The sequence below is a fragment of the Microcaecilia unicolor genome, chromosome 7 (genome assembly GCF_901765095.1).
Source record: "Microcaecilia unicolor chromosome 7, aMicUni1.1, whole genome shotgun sequence".
NCBI classification, from domain to species: domain Eukaryota; kingdom Metazoa; phylum Chordata; class Amphibia; order Gymnophiona; family Siphonopidae; genus Microcaecilia; species Microcaecilia unicolor.
Window position 1 is genome coordinate 88579260 of NC_044037.1, and position 27707 is coordinate 88606966.

Below are 27707 nucleotides of genomic sequence, written 5' to 3' on the forward strand. Positions count from 1 at the left end.
CATATGCTAAAAAATAGATTTTATTTTTTAGCGCTGGGGGCGGGTCTGGGGTAGAGAGTAGGCGTGTTCTGCACTAATCGGTTAGTACAGCTACACTGCCATGCGCTAACCGATTAGTGTGTAGTTAGCATGGGAGCCCTTAAATTTCACAAAATAGGTGGCAGTAGGGGCTCATGCTCTAATGGGAAAATTAGCATGTGGCCATTAATAGAAAAAAATCAGAAAATTAGGCCCATGTAAGAACGTGCTAAAAGGCCACTTTTACCACAGTTTAGTTAAAGGGCCCCTTGGTGAGTCATGAGTGTACTATATGCAAGGACTCATATTAAAAAATTTGCCTCTGGTGGTCCTAAAAAAATAAAGAAAAAAGGCAGTGGTGTCCTGTTTTTTATGGGATAAGTACTGCAGAACTAATGTTTGCCAAGTATTTTCCATAATATAAGTTAAATTGTGGATACTTTTTCTGAAAGCTGGAATTATAAATTATACAAGGGGCCGTTTTGCAAAATTGTGGTAAAAAATGTCCTTAGCACATCCTTGCACAAATCATTCCCCCATACTAAGGCCATTTTTACCGTCTGGGTAAAATGGTCAATTTTGTATTTTATTTATTTATTTGTTGCATTTGTATCCCACATTTTCCCACCTATTTGCAGGCTCAATGGCCACACACTAATTTTACCATTAGTATGTGGCCATTAGTGTGTCAGCCTTTACCACCACCCATTACATAGGCAGTAAGGGTTCATGCACTAACCTTGTGCATGGCAATGTAGCTGCACTAAACAATTATCCCCGGACTCTATATATGACACCTAAAAATCCACACAGAAACCAAAGCGTATTCTATAACAATGTGAATAAGTTAATTGGTTAACTAGCTAATCAGCGCTGTTAAATGGATAGCAAGCAATTATCAGCACTAATTGACATTAATTGAGATTTACAAGCACAACTCACTAAGTGTATTCTATAATGTGGTGCACCTAAATTCTAATTTGCATAGTTGAAAAGGGGGCTTGGTCAGGAGCGGGGCATGGACCTTTCTAAAAGCTATGCATATTATTACAGAACACAACAGATCTGTGCCTAATTTAGGCGCCAGGATTTACACCAAGTAAAACGTGGCCTAAATAGATGCGACCAAATTTAGTTACGTGGTGAGCCGCTTGGTGTATTCTATATACCACGTGGAAATTTAAGTCTATTCTATAAAATTTAGGCGGTCTTCTGCCCCCTCTCTGAAGAGGGACCTCTGTCCTCTCTGCCGGTCCTCTGCCCCCGGAACGGGAAATTGACGTCAGCATAGGCAGAGGATGGCAGAGCCGAAATGGCATGCCTGAAGGCTGCTGCAGCTCCGCGCTTGTTTTTCTTGTTTTGTTGCGGCCGCTGCTGCTCACTGGGAGAAGCAGCACCGAGCAGGAAACTACTGGGTGGAAAGGGTAGGAGAAGGGGGAAAGGGCGTGGTGAGGGAGGCAGGAGGTGATAAATGGAGAGAGCAGATGGGAAAAAAAGAAAGAAGAGTGAGGACGCTGGATGGAAGAGGGGTAGAGAGAGAGAGAGAGAGAGAGGAGTGGAAAGATGGGGAGAGAAAGAGAGGACATAGAAAAGGGCAGGAGAGAGAGAAGCTGTTGGAGAGAAGCATGGGGAGAAACTGGCGAAGACCCTAGCTGGTCAGATGGAGAAATGCTGGATGAGAGAGAGGGGGAAAATACTGGAAGGAGGGGACAGAAAGAGGGAAGACGCTGGATGGAAGGGTAGGGAGAGAAAGAGGAAAGACACTGGAAGGATGGGGAGAGAGGACATGCTGAATGGAAAAGAGTAGACAGAAAGAACTGGCTAGAAGGAAGGGGAGATAGAGGGAGACAATGGATGGAAAGACTGGGAGAGGGTAAATGGGTGGAAGGATGGGGAGAGAAAGAGGGAAGACACTGGATGGAAGGGTAAGAGAGAAATAGGGAACAGGCTGGATGGAAGGATAGGGAGAGAAAGAGGAGACACTGGATGGAAGGATGCAGAGAGAAAGAGGGGGAAACACTAGAAGGATGGGGAGAGAAAGAGGGAAGATGCTGGATAGAAAGGGGGAGAGGATAGAGTTAGTGAAAGACTGGAGAATAAGAGAAAGGAGCATAGGGAGAACAAAAGTGAGGAAAAGATGAAAAGCCATAGGTAGATGAAGTAAAAAGAAGGAAATTCAAGAACGGATAGTAAGAATGAATTAAATCTGGACAGAGAGAGAGAGGCAGAAAAATAAATTGACGAAAAGAAAGAAAAAGGAGAGAAAAATGACAAATGGACAGGAAACTCTGGCATGAGAGTTAAGACAAGACGATGAAAATCAGAATAAAAAAACTAGGACCAACACAATTAGAAAAAGTAAATGACCAGACAACAAAGGTACAGAAAATAATTGTATTTTTAATTTAGGATAAAATAATGTGGCAGCTATGTTAATAAAGGTTAATAAATGCAAATAAAACACAAAATAGAAAATAAGGTGATACCTTTATACTGGACTGATTTTAATACATTTTTGATTAGCCTTCAGAAACGAACTCTTCCTTCCTCAGGTCAGGAGAGGATACCATAACAGCAATATACTATCCTGATCTGACTTGAGGCAGGAGGTTTTGACCTCTGAAAGTTAATTCAAAAAGGTATTAGGCTAATAAATAAAATATTTTCTGGAATGGCTGAGGGATTGAAGTTTACCAGGGGGGCCGAGCCATGTAGAGTAGGTAGGGCCAAGGCAAAGTGGGCAGGGCTGGAGGTGTGTACTAAAATCTCCCTCTCAAAAATTGGGACCCCTTGGCAGCTCTGTCCAATTTCTACGTTCAAGCTAAAATCTGTCTTTATGCAACTTAAAGAATATACTAGAAAGTCAAATTTGGCATCAAGCCTCCAGATTAAAAAAGAAAAATACATTTTTATCCAAAGAGAAGGGGGACTGTCCCTCAAAAAGAGGTGTCATTTTTTTATTCAGGACAAAAAATATCATCTACTTCAGTAATTTTGGAATTGAAAGATAATCCATATAATTTTCCACTAAAGAACTACAAACAGAACTGAAAATGTCCACTTCTAGCTTACAAAACCCATCAAAACATTGCAACCCGACTGCATTTTACTATTAGGGCCCTGCTTACTAAGCTGCGCAAGCTAAAAATTAGCGAGCGCTAACAACAGAGACACCCATTATATTCCTATGGGTGTCTCTATTGTTAGCTCACGCTAATTTTAAGCGCATGCTAAAAGGTTTGCACGCCTACAATGCGGCTTAGTAAACAGGGCCCTTAGTATTCTATTGGTAAATTATCAATCCACTTATGAGTCTTCCCTTTCCCTCAGTTGGAAAATCTCTGTATGGGCCCACCAAACCAAGTAGCACAAAAATCAGTACCAACCTTCTATCCGGTCCACAAATAATCGCTTCAGACTCTGGTAAATGCCTATCTTAATAGTGCCATAAGAGGCTTGTCTCAACAAAGCAGGCGCAATACTATACAGAAGAAAAGAGAAGAGAGAAAAGGTATTAATGAGCTCATCACAGTAAACACTGAAACGTAGAAAATGAAGGTAGATAAAGGCCATATGTCTATCCGATCTGTCTATCCATACCATCTACTATCTCCTCGTATCCCTAAGAGACCCATAATGCTTGTCCCATGCTTTCTTAAATTCAGATGCAGTCTTCGTCTCCACCACCTCCACCAGAAGGCCGTTCTATGCATCTACTACCCTTTCCATAAAGAAGTATTTCCTCAGATTACTCTTGAGTCTACCACTTCCACATTAATCCTATGCCCTTCATTCCTTTCTGTAGAAAAAGACTCACCTTCTGTATATTTAAATACCTCTATTATATCTCCCCTCTCCCTCCTTCCGAAATATACATATTGAAGTCTAAGTAGTGTGGGCACATGTTTTTGGCGCACGCCAGGCCATTTTTTAATGTGTCTTGGGAAAAAGGGCATTTTTTTTTAATGGCCAAGGAATTGGGCAAGCACTAAAATTAAAACTAATGTGTGCCTTTTTATGGGGAAATTAGGGTTTTGTGGGTGTTCCGAAATTTACACGTATAGTTATAGAATATGGCCCCATGTGCCTAAATCTATGCGCCGAGATTTACGCCAAGTTTTTGTTGGTGTAAGTGGAGGCATGTAGTTTTAGGCGCTGGGATATCGACAAAGCGTATTCTATATATACGCTTAGTCGGAAGTGTTTTCCATGTTGATTTTTTAGGAGCCATATATAGAATCTCCCTCTTAGTGAGTATTAAATCAATTTAGTGCACACTAAGGGGCCCTTTTACTGAAGTGTGGAATACCTGGGCTTAGTGTGTTCTAAGATGGGACCTTCTCACACCCTGAGCCCAGATCTAACACTGCACTTCTTAGGGAGGGTTTTTTGGGGTTTTTTTGCAGGTCATGCACTGATGCTCCCTTTAGCACTTGACATCTGCAAAAATACATGTACTACCTTTTATTTAGGAGGCACTAATTGCTCCTGCATTAGCACATGCTAATAATAATGCACTAGCTGGACAGCGCAGCAATTCCCACTCTCCTTCCCCTCGTAAAAATATATTTTTTTAAATTGATAATGTGGTTACCGCGTGCAAAGAAGCAGAATACCATAAAACGCTTTAACACATTTCTGCAGTAACCTGTTTATGCGCACTAACTGATTCTATACAGTGCGCTTAGATTTAGGCCCCAAAATCAGTGTGGATTCTATAATACCACGCGTAAATTGACTGGCTTAACAAGCTACAGAGCGCTGAAATCAGCACTTAACAATGAACACCGATATCAGCACTTAATAATGAGCACTAATTGGCACTGATTAGAATTTAGGCGCACAACTCGCTAAGCATATTCTATAATGATGTGCGCCAAATTTCTAAAGCGCGCAGGCAAAAGGGGCATGGTTATGGGCGGAGAAATGGGTGATTCATGGGCATTCTGAAATTTAGGTGACTAGTTATAGAATATAGCCCACTGCGCCTAAATCTATGCGCCAGGATTTATTCCATGTTTTAGTTGGTGTAAATGGATGCGTGCAGATTTAGGCGCTGAAATATTAACTAGCTTATTCTATAATCAGATTATAGAATACTCTTAGTCGGTGCCGATTTCAGGGGCGATTTTAAAGGCGCCATATATAGAATCTCCTCCAAAAGGGAATGAATTCTATATACGGTGCCGAAGAAAGCACTATTCTATCAGCTGTGCTTATAGTTAGGTACAGTTTACAGAATAGAGCTTATGTCCAGCAATCGCACCTATCTATAGCACGACCATTTGCAACAACTCAAATGTGGTGCAAATGTATGCACCTAAATTAGGCATGTTTCCCCCCTTATTCTATAAATGCGAACGTTAATTTTAGGAATGCCCCTGTTCTGCCCATGATCCTCCCATTTTCACACTCCCTTTTTTAATCCGTTCCTAAATTTACACGTGCATATTCCAATCAAATCTAATTAGTGCTGATAACTAATTGTTAAGCCAATTATCGGTGCTAATTAGCTTGTTATTCATTTAAATTGCACACGCAATTTTTAATGACTTTTATAGAATTAGGGGGTAAGGGTTAATGCCCTTTAGTAAAAGGGTGTCTAAATAATTAAGGTGCACTGATGCACTGAATGCACATTAATGAGTACGCATCCCTGGGGAATTTGCCATTTTTCTGAAGGCTTTGTATGTAAATTGTAAGGGCTTCACATAAAATGAAAGCATCAACTTCTAGGTCTCTGTTTGCAGAATATGCCAATAATGAGCTCACTAGCTATAATCACATATTTACAAAGAACTGGTAAATTATTCAAGGCTTTCACTGTAATAACTTGTGTCAGCAGTGGGGATGGGATACCCTATGCTAATCAGCTCTTGCACCTTGGGCAAGACAGTGCAGCAGTACTGCTGTATTCCGGCATACAGAAGACCTGGGTTCTATTTCCAGAGAACAAAGGATCTCTGGGCCTGCTGCTCCTAGATATGCTACAAAGCCTCCTGGTGGAGGCTACAAAGCCTCCTGGTGTCCACTAACCAGGTAACTGTCCTAACTTTATCTGAGTAGTTACCTGGATACCAGTCTGAATATCGCCAGTACCTGGATAAATGCCGGCAGCTGTGTTATATTTGGATATTTACTGTCTGTATCTGGGTACAGCCTGCCACTGAATATCAGGGTATAAAAAGCCCACAGTGGTTTGACATCTAAAAAACATTGACAGCCGCTGACTGAATATTGACCCATAAAAAATGTTAGCATATCCCCTAGAGCGTCAGGAAATATGGCATCCAGAATAGGACAAAATGTTCTAAATTAGACAGTAAATTTTCAAAAAGTATTGCCACTTTTTTTTTCTGCAGCTCTTTATTACCCAGAACAGAGTCAGGATGTCATATCTGCTATACTGCCAAATATGTTACAGCTGTACTTTAATTTTAATTTTATCATCTCCCCCTCCCCAAACACACACAATCAGGATTCCTTACCTTCTGCCTACATACACTACCACAATTACTGTGCACATACCCTGAGTACAGAGCTAGGAGGCCTTCTTCCTGGTAGATTCGGAACAAGGCATGAAACATGCCTCTGTATCTTATCTCTTTGTAGCTAACATCAATACTTTGTCCTTGAATCTGAAGACGTGTTTTTGTTAGGTCAATTGGAAATGTACCTGAGAAAAGAAAACAAGAATCAGTCTAATAGACAGCATGAAGCTTATGTTTGGCATCTATGAATGTACCCTCCCCCCCCCCCCCCCCCCCATATACACACAAAATAGAACATATCGACTCCTTAAAGTGTACCAATATCAATACCAATACAATGCTTATAGCACACATATACTCTTAATCAATGTAATGCAGATAACAGCAAAAAGGAAACTAGGTATGGCTAATGAAGCTACAAAATGTAATAATGTTAAACAATCTAAAAAATCTTATTACAAATCACATTTTTGAAACAGCTACTCTGAAAAATATGTGCAACAGTACAAATATTATAAGCAGTGATTAGTTTTAGGTGTCACTTCTAAACACTAGTAAAAATTAAAAAAAATGGAAAATAAGGTGATACCTTTTTATTGCACTAACTTAATACATTTTTTGACTAGCTTTCAAAAGCCAAAGGTCAGGCACCCCCAAAATTGAGGCAATTGGCTGGCAGGGGTCTCCAAGCTCCACAAGTGGAAGCCCTCCTGCCCATGAGCTGCACCATCTGTTCCATCACACTCCCCCTCCCCCCCCCCCCCCCCCCCCACACACACACATTGCTGGGATTTTGTACACCCAAGCATGTGTGGTCAGGGAGAGGAGTGTTTGCAACTGATGATGGCAATAACTGAGGGAAAGTGATCTATGGCGTAGAACAGAGCCATGCTCTGGAGGGCCTGGGTGGTAGTGGGGAAGGTAATATAGTCTGAGGTGTGGGTAAGGAAGGCATCAAGGAACAGCTGAAGATGGCAGGCTGGATGAAGCCTACATTGACTGCTGGCGCTGACCGAAAAGTGCCGGTGGCAAAAAAGACGAGGGACAGATTGGCATTAAGGTGGACTGGCACTGGATTATTCCTGCATGTCGTGGCATAGAGGAGAGGTTGTAGCTGCTGACTGAGGTGCTGTATGGAAGCCCTATCAAAGCAGTACCAAGTAAGGCATTGCTGGTCAGTGAGGTCCATGAAGTGGATCCTGGGCCTAAATACTCTGGGATTGGGGTATCTCCTCATTGGCCTCCCTTGAAAACTCTCATCCACATCCAGCAAAGCATCAGCCAAAATAGCATTCAGCTCTGCCCAGCATCACCATGTTTTCGATATGGTTGCCGAGACTTCCTGTGGTAGTCTCGTGGGTCTCGGAAGTCTCAAAAGACTGCCACAGGGAAGTCTCAGCAGTCATTTTGAAAATGCGGCACCGCCGGGCAGAGTAGCAGCAGCTGGCAGGAAACAGTGGGGTTCTTTCCTGCCCCCGAAGAAGCTGCTAGACCACCAGGGCTTGTGCAACATTAAATAGAGGCATTTACATATGTAAGTGTCTTATGCGTCGAAAAAAAGGACTTTAGAAAGCCACTACTTACATATGTAGATCCTCAGTATGCACACTTTTGAAGGGGGCACGTGATAGGTATGTTTTGTGTAGGCCCGAAATTTACATTTGTACATCTGGTTTAGCGGTGGCAATACACACACATTTCACAAATTCTACAGGTCAGCATTTACACCTGGTCTGAGGCGTGCTCTTTTTGATCTGGTATTTGAAGGAGTTATTCAGGGAAAATTGTGCTGACCTCTCTGGTATATAAAACCACTTCTAAAATCCATAACTGAGGGTTTTGTTGCTCATCTCACTAAACGGCTCCCCTTAGATGCTCAGTTTTGCAAGATATGGCTTCTGACATTTTCCTTTTGTGGGCTATACTAAAACAGAGTGATGAAGTATTTTTAACTGCTTATCTTAGTTGCTTGTAGGATTTTGTATGATGTATAAAGACGTGGATTTTAGAAAAGATGTCCAAATCAGAATTGACCAATACCAAAAAAAAACGTCACTCAAATAATTGTCACAAATCAATTCAAAACAAAAAAAATAACCAAACATTCACTACTATCAGCAAAAACAGGAAGGAAAAAGCCTCACAGCATAAACTACTCACTACACTAATTTTGCTCAAACATAAATAATAACAGGCAAAAAAAACCTTCTATTGCTGTATCACCAAACAGGTATGTGATCAAAAATATATGTATAATTTATGAAAACCACTTAGCTCAAACAACTGGGCTCATATCCAAAGGTCCATCTCCGACAATGGCTGCCAGAGTTTTATAGTAAAAATCGCTGCTTCAGGGAGCCTGGACATTAAGAGCTATTAATGCAGCAGGTATCGGATTGATTTGCAACAAGAATTATATTTGAGAGACATTTTTTTTTGGTGGTGGTTGATTTTCACATCACGCCCAGTTTCACTTAATCAGAATTAAGACATCTAAGCTGAGACAGATCAAGTATTTTAGAACAGGATTTGATGAGAGCCTTTTCTAAAATACATTCAGGAGAGAATATGTACCTGTGGCAAGAACATCAATGTCTAAAATATTAATGGGGTCAACATAGCAACATAAATGTATATGTGCCAACCAGTGGCGTAGCTACGTGGGGCCACGGGGGCCTGGGCCCCCATAGATTTGGCCCTGGACCCCCCTGCCGACGACCCTCTCGACCCCCCCTCCCATCGCCAACCTTCCCCCACCGTCGCCTACCTTTGCTGGCAGGGGACCCCAACCCCCGCCAGCCGAGGTCCTGTTCTTCCGGCATAAGGCTTCGTTCTGTTTCTGTGAGTCTGATGTCCTGCACATCAGACTCACAGAAACAGAACGAAGCCTTGCTTTGGAAGAAGAGGACCTCAGCTGGCGGGGGTTGGGGTCCCCCGCCAGCAAAGGTAAGTGACAGCGGCGGGGGAGGGTTGGCAGCGGGGGGGGGGGGGGTCGAGAGGGTCGTCGGCAGGGGGGTGTCAAAGTTGTTGGTGGTGGTGGTGGCGGCAGGGGGGAGGGTCGGCAATGGCAGGGGGGTTGGTGGTGCCGGGGGGGGGGGGGGCAAAATGTGCCCCCTCACCTCGGGCTCTAGACCCCCCTCCTGCCGAAGTCTGGCTACACCCCTGGTGCCAACTGATACACATGCATGCTGACATTTCAAAACATACATGCAAATGTGATGGAACATACATGTCTGTGTCAGCCATGTCATAAACATACACGTCTATGTTTTCGAAGGTGTCACAAAGTCCAATATCATGTAGGGGACGAGGGAGATCACTCTAGTCCTTCCAGTGCAACACTGTACATAACTAGCAACTTTCTAAATCCCAGACATCCCCAGGAGCAGATGTAAATCCCGACGTTCATGTTGGCGGACATAAACACACATTCCCCTTAAGAAATGGAGACTATAGGATAAATTCTATATATTGCACGCAAAAAATCAGCAGTGAAAAAAGCGCTATTCTACAAAATGCACTTAAAGTTAGGGGTAGTTAATAGAACAGCACTTACACCTAGGAATCGCACCTAACTTTATGTGTGGCCATTTGTACAAACTAAAATGTGGTAAATTTAGGAGCGGATGCCTATATTCTCTAACTATGTGCGTAGTTTAAAGGAATGCCCATGATTACTACTACTACTACTTAACATTTCTAAAGCGCTACTAGGGTTACGCAGCGCAGTACAATTTAACATAGAAGGACAGTCCCTGCTCAAAGAGCTTACAATCTAAAGGATACGTGAACAGTCAGTCTGATAGGGGCAGTCAAATTGGGGCAGTCAGGATTTCCTGAAAGGTAAGAGTTAGGTGCCGAACGCAGCATTGAAGAGGTGGGCTTTAAGCAAAGACTTGAAGATGGGCAGGGAGGGGGCTTGCCCATGACCCTTACATCTCCACATCTCCTTTTTTGACTCATGCCTAAATTTACATGTGGACATCAGGGGCATGGCCAGACTTCAGCGGGAGGGGGGTCCAGAGCCTGAGGTGAGGGGGCACATTTTAGCCCCCCCCCCCCGCCATTGCCGACCCCCCCGCCACCAACTTTACCCCCCCCCCACCATTGCCGAACCCCCCCACCACCGACCCTCTCGATCCCCCCTCCCGCAACCAACAACCCGCCATCACCGTTGCCTACCTTTGTTGGCAGGGGACCCCAACCCCCACCAGCCGAGGTCCTCTTCTTCCCAATCCCGCGCAAGGCTTCGTTCTAGTCTGACATCCTGCATGTCAGACTAGAACGAAGCCTTGTGCGGGATTGGGAAGAAAAGGACCGCGGCTGGCAGGGGTTGGGGTCCCCCCCCAGCAAAGGTAGGCGACAGGTTGTTGGTGGCAGGAGGGGGGGGGGGTTGAGAGGGTCGTCAGCAGGGGGGGGTCCAGGGGCAAATCTACAGGGGCCCAGGCCCCCGTGGCCCCACGTAGCTACGCCCCCTGGCGGACACTTCAATTAAATCTAATTAGTGCCAATAATTGCTTATTAAGCCAATTATCAGCACAAATTAGCTAGTTATTCAATTAAATTGTGCATGCAAATTGGCACACACAATTTTAGTGACTTTTATACAATTAGGGGTTATGTGTGTATCTTTGTCACCATCCCTAGTCCTGCCCAAAACACACCCGACCATGCCCCCTTTACATATTCACATTTCAGATACGTATATCCTGACTTTCTAAAATCAGAATTTATATGAGTATGCATTATTCTGCATGTCCAAAATGCAAATTGGACTTCTAACATGGCAGCCAAATTGTTTCAAATAAAATAAATAAATTTACGCATGGATATGCTGGCATTTACATATGTAGGTTGCAAAATCACTAGGTTACACATTTAAATACCAGCATTTATATGTTCAATACCCTAGGTGATGCTGCTCATTTTTTTTCTTAACATGTTCCTTTGTTTAAAATGGCTGTTCCCAACCAAATGTGTATTTCCTGCAATCCAGAACTACCCCCAAAATGCACCATTTCTGGCGCTACAGGAATTTTTCATATTTTTGTAGATCTTGATCTTAACCGGCAGTAATCGGGCAGTGCCGCGCACTGTCCAATTAGAACCGGCTTAGTGTGGGAGCACTTACCGCCACCTCAACGGTGGCGGTAAGGGCTTCCCATTGAAATGGCCATGCAGTAAATGATTCACTTACCGAACGGCCATTTCTTTTCCTCAAAAATGGACAGTCTTTTACCCGCTGCGGTAAAAGGGGGCCTCAGGTTCACATCAAAAACATACGCTGATACTAGGGCAGGCCCCCTTTCACCACAGTTTAGTAAAAGAGCCTCTTAAGACATTGTGCATGTTCAGACTTGGACATCCCATTTTGTCTCTAGATGTCCTACGCAAAATTGTTCTTCAGACTGAAAACCCTACGAGTAGTAGGTTGAAACTGCTGTACCCATAAACCTGGCCTAAGTTCAACCCATCACAGTAGCAAACCATTTCCAAAGGGGGACAAACTACCATAGCACACATAAGCAGAACTGAAAGGTGTCTTCAGTATTTTCATGTCTGTTTCCTACAAAACATAACTAGGAGCGTTTGTTCCATACTTTACCTTCAAGGTTTGGAACTCACCAAATTCTGCAACAATTGAAGCCAGTCCTCCATAAACAAAGGGTTTCCAGTTCAGACCAGACATTGCAGAACCTGGGACTAAGTTCCTATCTCTGTTTTAGACAAAGAGACATTAATTATATTAGCTAGAGCTCTTTAAAGCACAGTTCACAAGACACATGAGACATGTTGCTGTTGAGGTCAGTGGAAAAACAGCTTTGGAAAATAAATAGGAGAACTCAAGCATCAACTGCCATAGCTTCTCCCAGTCTTAGTTACTCCAACATTCATTATTGCACAGAATAATCTGATCACATTTTCTCACCTTATCAATTTTGTATGGATATCTTTTCCAAGTTGCAGAACAAACAAGGAGAGATGAGCCTCATGGGTATGCAGCCGCAAGAGAAAATTGTAAGGTACCATAATTACTAAAAAATCTCAGTTCTATGTGTTTTGGAAAAAATGCCTGCATCAGGAGTGTATCAACCTTAGACTCAAACTGAGTATGTAAGTGATCTTCATGTGAATTTTATGACTTGATGCCATTCAGTCTTGTGATTCCTGGGCCGAGTAATTGTTGTGCTCCTGTGTTGATGTATCTATGCTAAAAACAAAAGCACAAGGAGCCCTCAGGAATAAGGGCATCAACTCTATTGGACAGACCTGACACGGTCCGTGCTTCAGCAAAGCTGCCTGCGTCAGGGGTCTTGCAATGATCATAGATTCCAAAAACTACAAAAATTTAAAAAAAAAAAAAAAAACAATGGAAATGGCGAAATCTCAAGACACTGAAAGATGCCAAAATAAGCGTGGGTACAACTGGTAACTTAAAGTGCTACAACCCTGCACCAATAAAAACAACCTGCAACTGGAAGAGTGAACGCTTTAAAAACCACGCCCCTTTTGTGATCCGCACAGTAGAATTTACACGGACTATGTTATTGAACACGCGTAGCAAGCAGTGCACGTAAATTCTAATTAGTGTCAATAATTGCTTGTTAACATCCAATTATAGTAGATGTCAGCACAAAAAGACCTGTACGGTCCATCCAGCCTACCCAATAAGATAAACTCATTACATATGGTATGTATACCTGTTTTTCATTTATCCTTGCCATTTTTAGGGCATAGACTGTAGAAGTCTGCCGGGCACTGGCCTTGTTCTGAAATTTCTGAAGTTGTTGTCAAAGCCACCGAAAAGCTCCACTCTGGCCCATCCAAATCTAATTCAGTCTCCATCAGGGAACAGACCATAGAAGTCAGTCCAGCATTGGCTTTCCTATCTAATCTCCCCTAAGCTTTTTTGGATCCGATCCCTCCAAACAGGATTCCTTTGTGTTTGTCCCATGCATTTTTAAATTCCATTACTGTTCATTTTTAAATTCCATTACTGTTTTCATCTCCACCACCTCCCGCGGGAGGGCATTCCAGGCATCTACCTCTCTCTCTGTGAAAAAATACTTCCTGACATTATTCCTGAGTCTGCTCCCTTTCAGCTTGAATTCATGTCCTCTAGTTTCACTACCTTCCTGTCTCTGGAAAAGGTTTGTTTGAGAATTAATACCAATATTTGAACGGCTGTATCATATCACCCCTGTTTCTCCTTTCTCCAGGGTATACAGGTTTAGATCAGCAACAGGCTTATATTCAAAAGAGAAGGGCGCCCATCTTTCGACACAAATCGCAAGATGGGCGTCCTTCTCATAGGGTCGCCTAAATCGGCATAATCGAAAATGTGCCATAAATGACCAGATGACCACCGGAGGGAGTCAGGGATGACCACTAACCCCCTCCCACCCTCAAAAAATTTTTTTAAAATATTTTTCCAGCCTCAAATATCATACCCAGCTCCCTGACAGCAGTATGCAGGTCCCTGGAGCAGTTTTAGTTTTTACTATGTGTTTTTGCCTCCAACGCAATCTTTTTTTCGAAGTCCCTCTTAGCCTTCCTTATCAGCGCTTTGCATTTGACTTGACATTCCTTATGCTGTTTCTTATTATTTTCAGTCAGTTCCTTCTTCCATTTTCTGAAGGATTTTCTTTTAGCTCTAATAGTTATTTCACTGGCCCTGATTTGAGAAGCTTTGCTCTGAAGAGATTTTTATTTTGAGGGGCTTCCCATATATATTTTTCTACAGTTTTAAAATACCAAATATCAGTGAACAAAAGCACTGCTAATCCCTTTCAGTACCAGCTATCTTGATGAGTGAAAGCTGCAATACTTTCTGAGGCCACACCAAAAAGGCAGATAAAACTTTAAGCTGAAATGTTCCACTGCACCTGAAATACACTAGAACAGAGCTTCCCAAACTGTGGCTTGGGACCCCAAATGAGGTCACAAAACCCACATTTGGAGACCTGGGTGGCCTCTCCATAGGTAACGCAACCTACAAATCTGCAGCCCCTCATTACCTCTCTACCCTCATCTCCCCTTACGCTCCTACCCGTAACCTCTGCTCACAGGACAAATCTCTCCTCTCAGTACCCTTCTCCACCACCACCAACTCCAGGCTCCGCCCTTTCTGCCTCGCCTCACCCTATGCTTGGAATAAACTCCTTGAGCCCATATGCCAAGCCCCCTCCCTGCCCATCTTCAAATCCTTGCTCAAAGCCCACCTCTTCAATGTTGCTTTCGGCACCTAACAATTATTCATCTATCCAGGAAATCTAGACTGCCCCAATCTGATTGACTGCACTTTTTTGTCCTTTAGATTGTAAGCTCCTTCGAGCAGGGACTGTCCTCTGTGTTAAATTGTACAGCGCTGCGTAACCCTGGTAGCGCTTTATAAATGTTAAGTAGTAGTAGTAGTAGATCGCTCCCACTTGATCCTAGACTGCCCTACTAATGCATAAGCTTGAATGACTGTGCTCTTGTATGTTTGCTTGCTATCTTATCTATGCCTGGAATTTCCTTTCTGCATCCTTTTTATATTTTTTAAATTTGTTTTGTGAACTGCTTTGACCTATTTAATGTAAAGGCGGTATATCAAATAATAAATAAATAAATAAACATAAACGTCATCATTTTGCACCTCGGGTGGGGGGGGGGGGGTTCCACACAATTTTATTTGGCTGCGATCATGGTGTCACAACCCCAAAAAGATTGACAAGCACTGCACTAGAAACGTCAGGTACAATGCTTACTACATGGACAGCGGAACTTACCTCGTGTCTGTTTCCCTGAATCTCCTAGCACGTCACAGAAAGAAAGACCACATAGTTCCTGAAACAGCAGCACGCTTCTAAAGGGAGCTAGAGCACGTTTACAGAGAAAGAGAGAGAGAGGGGGATTTTTAAAACTGTGGAAAAGGGGATGGAAATTTGATATAGCGCTTTTCTGTGGTCACAATCAAAGTGGTTTACATATTATATACAGGTACTTGTTTTGCACCTGGGGCAGTGGAGGGTTAGGTGACTTGCCCAGAGTCACAAGGAGCTGATGTGGGAATTGAACTCAGTTCCCCAGGATCAAAGTCCATTGCACTAACCACTAGGCTACTCCTCCACTAGCAACAGTCCATGTAGAAGCCTGCCCTTGCAGATCAGCAATGTGGCTGAACAGGCTTCTGTTTCTGTGAGTCTGACATCCTGCACACACGCAATATTAACATTCCATGTAGAATCTCAAATAGTAGCAACAGAATCTCCAAAATTAGCAACATTCCATGCAGAATCTCAAATAGGGAAAGGGAAATGGGACTTGATATACCGCCTTTCTGAGGTTTCTGAAATTACATTCAAAGCGGTTTACATATATTCAGGTACTTATTTTGTACCAGGGGCAATGGAGGGTTAGGTGACTTGCCCAGAGTCACAAGGAGCTGCAGAGGGAACTGAAACCAGTTTCCCAGGATCAAAGCCCACTGCACTAACCACTAGGCTACTCCTCCATTTTTAACATTTTGTAACATTTTTAAAGAAATTTGAAACATTTTTAAAAGAAAAAACCAAGCATTTGAATCAAATCTCTCTCTGAAAAAATACTTATAAAGTCATTCTAATTAAAGAATTGCTATTACGTAATTTTATCAATTATTTATTGGACTTATTAACTGCTTTTATGAAGAGATCCACCCACGGAAGTGTACAGTAGGTACAGATGGATATAAAACTTACAGGGGCCCTTTTACTAAGGCGCACTGAAAAATGGCCTGCAGTAGTATGGACGCGTGTTTTGGGCGCGCACAAAATCATTTTTCAGTGCACCTGTAAAAAAATGGCTTTTTAAAAATTTTTGCCAAAAACAGATGTGAGGCAAAATGAAAATTGCCGCGCGTCCATTTTGGGTCTGAGACCTTACCGCCAGCCATTGATCTAGCGGTAAGATCTCATGCGGTAACCAGGCAGTAATGGTCTACACATGTAAAATGCTGATCACCGCCCAATTACCGCCCATGTGCCAGAAAATAAAAATATATTGTGGCGCGTATGGCGGATTCGCATCAAAAATGAAATTACTGCAAGGGCCACGTGGTAGCCGGGCGCTAACTCAAAATTGACGCACGTTGGGCGCGTGTTTTGTTAACAGCATAACAATTCAAGTAAAATAATACATTATCCCCCAAATTCTATAAATGGTGCTTTACATTGCATGTGCAAATTTGGGAGTGCACCAATTTGTGCATACAATTTAATTGAATAATGAGCCAATTAGCACCAATAATTTGGCCCTAACAATCAATTGTCAGTACTAACTGGCTTTAATTAGTTAACAAGCCAATCAGTGCCAATAATTGCCAATTTACAAGCAATTGACACTAATTGGCATTAATTAGAATTTACATCCACAGCTAAGTGTATTCTGTAATGTGATGCGGGTAAATTATAAGTTGCATAGTTGAAAAGGGGGTGTGGACATGGGCGTGGAATGGGCAGGTCAACGGCATTTTTAAAAGCTATGTGCATTGTTATAGAATATACCCGGTCTGCGCCCATCTCAAAAACAACCAAATCCAAGCCCTTTGGTCATGGGAGGAGCCAGCATTCATAGTGCACTGGTCCCCCTCACATGCCCTAGGGGGTACTGCAGTGGACTTCATAAATTGCTCCCTTGGTGCATAGCTCCCTTACCTTGGGTGCTGAGCCCCCCAAAACCTACTACCCACAACTGTACAACACTACCACAGCCCTTAAAGGGTAAAGGGGGGCACCTAGATGTGGGTACAGTGGGTTTCGGGTGGGTTTTGGAGGGCTCCCATTTACCAGCACAAGTGTAACAACATGTAGGGGGGGATGGGCCTGGGTCCGCCTGCCTGAAGTGCACTGCAGTACCCACTAAAAACTGCTCCAGGGACCTGCATATTGCTGTGATGGAACTGGGTATGACATTTGAGGCTGGCATAGAGGCTGGAAAAAAATGTTTTTAAATTTTTTTTTATTTTGGGTGGGAGGGGGTTGGTGACCACTGGGGAAGTAAGGGGAGGTGATCCCCGATCCCCTCTGGTGGTCATCTGGTCAGTTCAGGCACCTTTTCGAGGCTTGGTTGTGGAAAAATTGGACCAAGTAAAGTCAGCCAAATGCTCGTCAGGGACGCCCTTCTTTTTTCCATTATCGGCTGAGGACGCCCATCTGTTAACCATGCCCCCGTCCCGCCTTCGGTACACTGCCGACACACCCCTGTGAACTTTGGTCGTCCCCACGACGGAAAGCAGTTGAGGACGCCCAAAATCGGCTTTTGATTATGCCGATTTGGGCGACCTTGAGAGAAAAATGCCCATCTCCCGATTTGTGTCGGGCGACCTTCTCTTTTGATTATGCCCCTGATAGGGTCATTCAGTAAATGGTGCCCAAAGGTAGGCAACAATTCTATCAAGGTCAGTTAGGGGGAGATTCTATATATGGCACCTAAAAAATCAGCACTAAGTATATTCTATAATCGGCACCTATAGAATACGCTTAGTTGATATTTGAGCGCCAAAATCTACGCACATCCATTTACACCAACGAAAATGTGGCATAAATCTCAGCATACAGATTTAGGCACACTGGGCCATATTCTATAAGTAGGTGCATAAATTTTGAAATGCCCATGAAATGTCCATTTCCCCACCTATAAACAGGCCTCTTTTTGCTTGCGTGCATCAGAAGTTTGGCGCACATCGTTACAGAATACCTTTAGTGAGCTGTGCGCCTAAATATCTATTCAGTGCCACTTAGTGCTCATTATTGCTTGTTAAGTGCTCATTAGCTTATTAAGCCAATTGAGTTGTGCGCATTGTTATAGAATCCGCGCCAAGTTCATCATGGCTCTCTAGGCACGCTATATAGAATCCGGGGTTGGCGCTAAACAGACCTCCATTTTGGGGGGCACATTTTGTCCCACCTTTCTGATGCTCTCAACCCCTACCAGACCCCTCATACCTGGGCTGGCAGGGGTCCCTAATTCCTGCCAGCCGAATCCTTCCTGCAGCGATATTTAATACTGGGCTGCCTACCTTGCTTTCCCGCCTCAATGTGCATGCTTGGTTTTAGTGAAATTGAGTATACACATGCATGTGGGGGAGGGGGAAAGCAGGACAGGTAGTGCGGCGCCGAATATCACTGCAGGAAAACTTTGGATGGCAGGAATTGGGGATCCCTGCCAGCCAAACCAGCAGACCTTGGGGGCCTGAACCCAAAATTGGAGGGCACAGGTCCACAAGGCCCCCCATGGCTACATCACTGGCGCTAAACAACCTTTATAGAATAGCATTTAGCACAAATTCCTGCATCCAACTTTGAGTGCAAGAATTTATGTCTGCCGAAACCTGGTGTAAATCCTTGCGTCCAACTGATAGTGGTTGGGAGCACAAATCCATAAGTACATAAGTATTGCCATACTGGGAAAGACCAAAGGTCCATCGAGCCCAGCATCCTGTTTCCAACAGTGGCCAATCCAAGTCAGAAATACCCGGCAAGATCCCAAAAATGTACAAAACATTTTATACTGCTTATCCCAGAAATGGTGGATTTTCCCCAAGTCCATTTAATAACGGTCTATGGACTTTTCCTTTAGGAAGCTGATAAGTATTCTATAACACCATGCCTAATTTCTGGGAATGCCAATGACCCACCATGACCCTCCCATGGCCACAACCCCTTTTGAGTTGCACGTGAAGAAATTTAGCTGTACATGTTATAGAATAGGACACATGAGCACATAACTCTTAATTACCGCCAAGGAAGTGCCAATCAACTCCAATTAGCTCCAGTAATTGATTGTTAGCACCTAATTGACTAATTAGTTTATGCGCGCTTATGGGATCCATGCCCACCTTTGACCTTTGGGCGACCTCCACAGACTCCGGGGGATGGGGGGGGGGCATTTTACTAAACCGTGGTAAAATTTACAGTTACCGCAGCTTGATGCAGGACTTTATTGCACTGTAGCTACAAATTCAATGCGACACAATACTGGAGGTGTTCCCAGTATTTATTTCATTTATATCCCACATTATCCCAATAGATCAGGTTCAATGTGGCTAACAACTTATTGTAATTAACAGTACAAAAAGTGACTCAGGATAGTATACATTAAGTAGTAACAACAAGGTAAGAGGGTCTTTTACAAAAGTGCACTAGCGTGTTTAGCGCAAGCTAAAAATAAGTGTTCACTAAATGCTAGAGACACCTATATATTCCTATAGGTCTCTCTGGTGTTTAGCATGCACCAATCATTAACATGCGCTAAAAACACTAGCGCGCCTGTGTAAAAGACCCCCTAAATGAGGATTGAGGGGGTCTTTTACTATGTTGTGCTGGCGTTTTTAGCGCCCAATAAAAATAGGCACGTGCTAAACGCTATAGATGCCCATAGGAATACATTTCCCAATTACTAGCCAGCTCCAAGCATTTCTTAACCTATCTCATATAAATTCTTTAAAGGGTATTAGATATTGGATCCATCAGATAACCATGTCACCACCATTCAGGCTATTTTATGAGCCAGGCACTTTTCTGTGGTGGGCATGTATTCGTCATTATCCATCAATTTTAATATTCTCAATCTTTAAACTTTCATCCATTAATTTGATTTTTCAATATAATATAAACAAACTTGCACTTAGCTTAGCTGAAGTTTTGCTACTCCACTGTGTTTTTTTCTGTTTTTGTCTCCAAGGTGAGCTAATCTTTTAAAAAAAAAAAAGGAAACTTCAAAACAGAAAAAACAGAAAAAAACACAGTGGAATAGCACTAATTGACACTAACTAGAATATAGGTGCACAACTCGTTAAGTGTATTCTGTAACGATGTGCACCAAATTTCTAACGCATGGAGGCAACAAGGGGCATGGTTATGGGCAGTGAAATGGGCATTTCATGGGCGTTCCAAAATTTAGGCGCCTATACAATATGACCCAGTGCGCCTAAATCTACATGCTGAGATTTACACCAGGTTTTTGTTGGTGTAAATGGATGCACGCAGATATCAGCGCTGAAATATCAACTAAGCATATTTGTCATGAAATGCCTAGCCAACTGCCTGGAGTTACCCCACAGCCACTTAGAGGGTCTATCCCCTGCACAGCTCAGGTCTGCCTGCACCTGCCGCATGTACTATATACTAGCACCCTCCACCCACCAACTGGGTCTCAACCTCTTCTGGGCGAGTCTCCTGTTCTCCAATTATCCTCAGTGATTTCTAGGTTACTGGAGCCACACTCCCAGTGGCCCCACAGTTCCTAAAAAGCACTTACAGACCCAACATACAAACCACCAGAATTCTTTATCAGTCCAGACAAGCAGGGCAAACAAACAATTATGTTTATTCTCAGAACTTGAACAGTGGATATAAAACGTGCAATCAGCAACCAATAACAGGTAACTGGAAAATGGATCAATTAGAAAACTAACTAAAGATTTGTATACTGTCTAAATAGTACCTGGGAAGATCAGGACATATAACTGTTCACAGAGCCTCAGCAAAGAGATCCTGCTCTCTTTTCTTCCTGGCTAAGACTGAACTCAAAACCAATAACTACTAGTTAGCTTCAAACTCCAGGCCAATCAGAGCCCAGAACACAACATTTCAAAAATGTACTGCATCTTGCTTCTTGTTTGTGTTTAACTAAAGAGCATTCATTCTCTGTAACAGCTTTACAGCAGAGAACCCACGTGCTGCCACACAGGAGAAATACACTTCAAGACATAATTAATGCAGGAAAATATCCAATACATTTTACAGGCTTAAAACACAGTTTCTTCATAATATTCTATAATTGGTGCTAAAACTAGGTGCCAATTATAGAATACGCTTAGTCAACACCGATTTCAGCACCAATTGTTTAGGTGCCACATATAGAATCTCCCCCTTAACGCAGCTCTGCGCTAGCATTTACCTGCTGCTAAACTGAATGCTGACCCTTAGATTTTATAAAGGTCGCTGAAAGTTGCACACAAAAATTGGGCTCAATAATGAGTTGCACACACAACCCAATTTGCCAATAAGTAATTAAGTCAATAATTGGATGCCAACAATGGTGTTAATTTGCATCAACTGAGATTTGAGCGTGCAGTTCACTGCATGCTATTCAATAACACACCTAAGTCACAAAAAGGTGCCTAAATGAGCAGATGACCACTAGAGGGATTAAGGCATGACCCCCTTATTCCCCAGTGGTCACTGACCCCTCTACCCCCCCCCCCCCCCTCAAAGATGTCAAAGAAACAATACATACCAACCTCTGTGACAGCTTCTGATGTTATGGCCAGTCCTATTAGAGAGCAAGCAGGTCCCTGGAGTAACCTAATGGTTGGTGCAGTGAACTGTAGAGAAGGGGACCCAGGCCCACATTACACTCTAACTAATATACTTGCAGTGGAACGTGTGAGTCTTCCAAAAAGCTACTGCCCCTACATCTAGGTGACACATGCAGGCATAAGGGCTATTGTAGTGGTGTACAGTTAGGTACATTGGTGGGTTTTGGAAGGCTCACCATACAATATAAGGGAGTAACGGTGAAATGTGTACCTGGGACCTTTTATGGGAAGACCACTGCAGTGCCCCCTAGGATGCCCCAGTGCTCTTCTGTGATGTCTGTGTGACGCACTGAACACAAAAATATCTAGCAAATGGATATTTTTGAAACAACAAGTTAGACCTTTTTCCCGTTTGAAAATAGTCATATCTGATACTGGATTTTTAATCAAATTTAGACATCATATTGAAAATACCTCTCTATATATCGTTCAGATGACTATCACATCATTACCGCATAAACTGTATTTAAATTTAGGTGGGGTTTCACATCAATACAGCATAATATTTTTCTGTTTTCCAAATCCTTGTTGCCTGGGATCACTATTAAATTTCTCAAGGAGGCATTGCTGGCCCATCTAACTAAATAGTACATTGCTATTTATTATATGGATCATCTATGTTCTATTCTACTAATTTTTCCAGCACTATTAAATCTCTGCAAGGAAATCGAACATCACCCCTGCTGAAGCTGAAACTGAATGTGGAATCAGGATGGCATCAAATCCCCTGCCAGCAGATCTGTTAGTGGGACAGGTCTTTCATCCACACAACTGCACAAAAACAGCATGAAAACAAGATCGCTCAGAACTTTGATACACTTCTACTGAAGAAAACGAGATCACAGTGTGCTGATAGTGGAGGCAGAGAGGAGGAAACTGTCACGTTTTTAGAATAAAGCCTGCTCTGTGTTGGGGAAGTTCTGTCCCTGTCTCTTATGTCACCTTGCATGCCGTGTCATTCATAACAGTACTTTTTTTTTTTTTTTTTGCACTGATGCTGCTATCACTTTACTCTATCAGTTCAGGTGCTGGAGGTTAGTCACGATTTGCCTCTTTGCTGCTCTTTACTCGTTACTGCTGTTAGCAAACTTAGATTTCTGCTCCAGCTGATAGCTGAATCCATCATCTCACAGTAACCTACCCCCCCCCCCCCCCCCTTATAGTCAAGGGCGACAGAAAACCTCAATCACCTTCCTCACACGGGAGAGGTTAAAAAAAACCCCACCATCAGAACCTCAGCAATTCGCAAGCTTATGGGGAAGTGTGGAGGAGAAGAAATCTACCTGTTTTCCTGGTAAAGGACAGCGCTGCATTTTCACGGCATTGGGCTAGTGGCTCGGTTCCGGGACTGCTTGGTGATGTCAGAGGGAGGTGACAGACTGTCGGCCAACCAGTCTGGGACTGAACCCCAGGATCCCATCAGCTGATCAGAAACTGCACGGTATGGAGAGGAAGCAGAAGCTGACTCGTCTCGGGGATGCAGCAGGATCTCGCGATCACTCGTCTGCCTAAAACAAAAACTCCTCCTTAATTATGTCCTATTGATGAAGAGGATACACAATAGCGGATAGAGAGAAAGAGAGTGTCTAAGTGTAGCTGCAAAGTGTGTAATATTGAAGTAAGCAAGATAAATGCAAGAATGATAGCGGGAATACTAAACAGGTAGGTATGCTAAACTACCCCAGACTGGGGAAACGGTATGGACATGACAGTTTGTACATATATATAATGAGACAGGAGGAGCATCAAGTTCAAAGTTCTGCTATCCCACAGTGTATTTATCAGAGACAGAGAAAAATAAAGAGACCGGCCTAATTATAGACAGCTCAGTGAAGCGCTGGGTACGACTGGTAGCGCTATAGAATTGATTTGTTGTAGTAATAGTCTTGTCTTTCGGATCTTCTATGAAATCCCAGGTCACCTCAGGGGTGTAGCCAGACAACAGATTTTGGGTGGTCCTAGGCAAGAAGTGGGTGGGCACCAAGTGTTCTTCTCCCCTCCACCACCCAAAAAAAAATCTCAGCATGCTTCTTTCCACCTTGGTAGTTTGCTGCAGGCATGCACTGAAAACTGAGAATGCCCAGGTGCCAGTATGATGGAGAGTAGTGTTTTCCTTACCATCAGGGGAAAGTGTTCAGCTGGTGGACCCTGGGATCTCCACCAGCTACCACAAAACATGTGCTACTGTTGGGTGGGCCTGAGCCCTAAGTGCTATCCTAGTGCTCATTTCCAGAGCCCCCTAGCTTTTTAGCTATTCTTTTGCATCCCTCGTTTTAGGGAACAAAATCTCTGTCTGTCTGTCTTTCTTTCTTTCCCCCTCCATCCCTCTAGAATTCTATCCTCTTTTCACTGGTTCAGCATTCATCTTTCACCATCTGCTCCAACAGTTGTTCAGTTGATTCTACAATCCATCAAGGCAGCAATTAATTGCACCGACTCACCCTGCATATATTGAATAAGAATAGGTTCTGCCACTTGGTTTCAATTTATACAGCAGGGGCGTAGCCAGACCTCGATGGGGGGGGGGGGGGGGGGCAGAGTTCAAGGTGGGGGGCACATTTTGGTCTGCCTCCCCGCCTCTGCCCCACCGCCACTGCAAAGGTACCTTGGCTGGTAGGGGTCCCCAACCCCCGCCAGCTAAAGCATTTGTCCTGTGCTGGTCTCGCATTGCCTGGTACCCTGCTCTGTTTTCAGTCACTGTGTACGCTTATTATAATGAAACTGAGCAGAACAGGGTGTCAGGCAATGTGAGACCAGCACAGGACAAACGCTTTAGCTGGTGGGGGTTGGGGACCCCCGCCAGCCAAACCGGGGGCCCCAGAGCCAATTTGGGGGGGGCCCAGGTCCCTGTGGCCCCCCGTAGCTATGCCACTGTTATATAGTAAGCTCCTTCTTCAATTATTTGTGTTACACAGTTGGAGATTAAGAGCCTGAGCCTCCTCATAGATGTTGAACTGATTTAGCTAACTGTTGAATATTGCACTGGAAAAATGTGATATGAGACTAGTGTAGTTAGCCTGGGTTCAAGCTTCAGTATCCATGCTGGGGATAAAGGCAACAGTTTTTCAGGTCACTGAAGTGGCTCATATTAAAGATAATTTGGCTTTACATTGACTTTCCTAAGACTCGGCTTTATATCCTTTGGGAGCTGTTAAAAATTTGTTTTCATGAGATACTTCATTTTTCAGATATTTAATTTTTCAGGCCTTTCTAAGGTATTTTATGCTTCCTCCAGGACGATAGTGAGGAATGAGGCAGATGGGGCCCAATATGTTGTAGCATCTTCTGACAGCATTCAGCTCTCAACTAGAAGAATCTTTGGATGATATTCCCACTTCGGTCATCTTTCCAGTCTCCTTTCTTACTGAATCTGATAAATTTGAAAGGATATTTTTCAAAAAAAAAAAAGAGGTTTCATTTAGGAGTCAAATAATTTATCTGTTTTCTGATATGTGCTAGGCAATACAGACTTGACAAAGGGCCTTTCTTCAGTCCAGACCTTGGGTGTTAGCCTTGGATGTAACTTTCTTCCCTAATTCCCTGTAAATCAGCCCACTTGAGGCCCTTGTGTCTGCATCAGGGTCCTTCACCAAAACAGGAGCTTTTAGCTTTTTCAAGAGAATCTTTTATCAGGGATTTTTTAATTGAGTGGAGAAGTGGAAGTGTAGTGTGTTGCAGACCTGGGGAGCCAGGTTTGATTCCTGCTGCTGCCTGACAGCAGTGGGCTACGATCATGAGGAAGCAGGCTTAATTCCCTCTGCAGCTCTGTGTGACCCTGGGCAAGTCACTTAGCCCTCCATTGCCCCAGCTACAATATACAAGTTAGATTGTGAGCCCATTAGTGACTGTCCAGAGTACCTGTAATAGAAATTGTAAACTGCATAGTCACTTCAAGAATCACTTGCAATATATCAATTGCTGAAAAAAAAAAAATAAATAAACTTGTTCTCACACTTAGTGGTTCTTTTACTAAGCTGCTGCAAAAAAAGTGGCTTTAATGGAGTGGAGGAGTAGCCTAGTGGTTAGTGCAGTGGACTTTGATCCTGGGGAACTGAATTCAATTCCTACTGCAGCTCCTTGTGACTCTGGGAAGTCACTTAACCCTCCATTGCCCCTGTTACTACTACTTAACATTTCTAGAGCGCTACTAGGGTTACGCAGCGCTGTACAATTTAACAAAGAGAGACAGTCCCTGCTCAAAGAGCTTACAATCTAATAGACGTTACAAAATATGTACCTGAATATATGTAAACCACTTTAAATGTAGTTGCAAAAACCTCAGAAAGGCAGTATATCAAGTCCCATTTCCCTTTTCCCTATTTGAGATTCTAGATGGAATGTTGCTACTATTGAGATTCTGTTGCTACTATTTGAGATTCTACATGGAATGTTGCTATTCCACTAGCAACATTCCATGTAGAATCCTGCTCTTGCAGATCAGCAACGTGGCCACGCAGGCTTCTGTTTCTGTGAGTCTGACGTCAGACTCACAGAAACAGAAGTCTGCACGGCCACATTGGTAATCTGCAAGGGCAGGCTTCTACATGGAGTGTTGCTAGTGGAGGAGTAGCCTAGTGGTTAGTGCAGCGGACTCTGATTCTGGGGAACTGGGTACAATTCCCACTTCAGCTCCTTGTGACTCTGGGCAAGTCACCTAACCCTCCATTGCCCCTGGTACAAAATAAGTACCTGAATATATGTAAACCACTTTGAATGTAGTTGCAAAAACCTCAGAAAGGCAGTATATCAAGTCCCATTTCCCTTCCCTTGCACAGCCATAACAATGACCTTTCTCTATTTTTTTGTATTAATGGCCATGCACTATTGTTGCTATTAGCACACAACCATTAAAAAATTTTGCCACATGAGCACTTACTGCCACTTGTTTTGTAGGCAGTAACAGTGCATAGTCAGACCTCAGATTTTGGGGGAGGGGCAGAGCCCGAAGTGAGGAGGGGCACAAAACTTGCTCTACCCCTATCCACACCCAAACCCATACCCACCTATCTGAGATGGTGGGGGTCCACAAGCCTTGCCAGCAGAAGCCCTCCTCACGAAGCTAGGCAGTTGGTGGCATTTTCCTGGGTTGCTGCGCCGACCAAAACCCTCCACTCCCCATGCACATAATTGTTTATTTGTGAAACTGACCATGTGCGATGAAGGCCCTCCCCCCCCCCCATGCATGTGTGCAAAAACTGAGCATGCGCAGGGGACGAGCCTCCCTCATGCATGCTTTGTTTCAAAAACTCAAGCATGTGGGGGGAGGGGCAGCATGGTGGCAGCCCAGGAAAAGCACCGCCACCTGCCTGGCTTTGCGAGATGGAGGGCTTCTTCTGGCAGGGCTTAGGGACCCTCTCCAGCCAAAGCAGCAGACAGCACCTCAATCTTGATTGGGGGGGGGGGGGCAAATCCTAATTGGGGGAGCCCAGGCCTCCAAGGCCTTTCCCGTGGCTACAACATTGTAGTAAGAGCTCATGCAAAATTTCTACAGTAACCAGTTAGTGTACGGTAACATACTAATCATTTAGTGCAGCTACGGGAATGCCCACTCCACCCCTGGACACATGTGGTTAGCGTGGGCTGATTTCGCAGCTACTGCAGAACGCATAAGTGCATCCCATGGTATGTCATTTTAAGCTATGTTAGGCTTGTGTTAGCACCTAACACAGTTTAGTAAAAAAATAAAAGGGGAGGGGTCCCTTAGACTACTACCTGCTGTATAGAATGAGTGACAAACTATTCAAGTACAGGTTCTAACCAACTGCTTCCATTTCATTCTTTATGACATCTAACACTCTTTTCAGTCCATGGTTTAATGAATTTTGTGGAAAAGCTTAAATCTAATGCTTATGAGG

General features: G+C 43.5%; 1 protein-coding gene across 1 annotated transcript in view; it reads right to left on the reverse strand.

Moving 5' to 3' along the window:
- The window catches only part of SLC25A14 (solute carrier family 25 member 14), a 37318-nt gene extending 14058 nt beyond the window's left edge, over window positions 1–23260 (reverse strand). The window contains exons 1-5 of the mRNA XM_030209539.1: window positions 23136–23260; window positions 15281–15367; window positions 12135–12226; window positions 6547–6694; window positions 3405–3499 (exon numbers count right to left, since the gene is read on the reverse strand). Coding sequence (XP_030065399.1) covers window positions 3405–3499; window positions 6547–6694; window positions 12135–12198 — 307 coding nt within the window. The 5' untranslated portion in view covers window positions 12199–12226; window positions 15281–15367; window positions 23136–23260. The remainder of the gene's footprint in view (window positions 1–3404; window positions 3500–6546; window positions 6695–12134; window positions 12227–15280; window positions 15368–23135) is intronic.
- Window positions 23261–27707: the final 4447 nt, after the last annotated feature.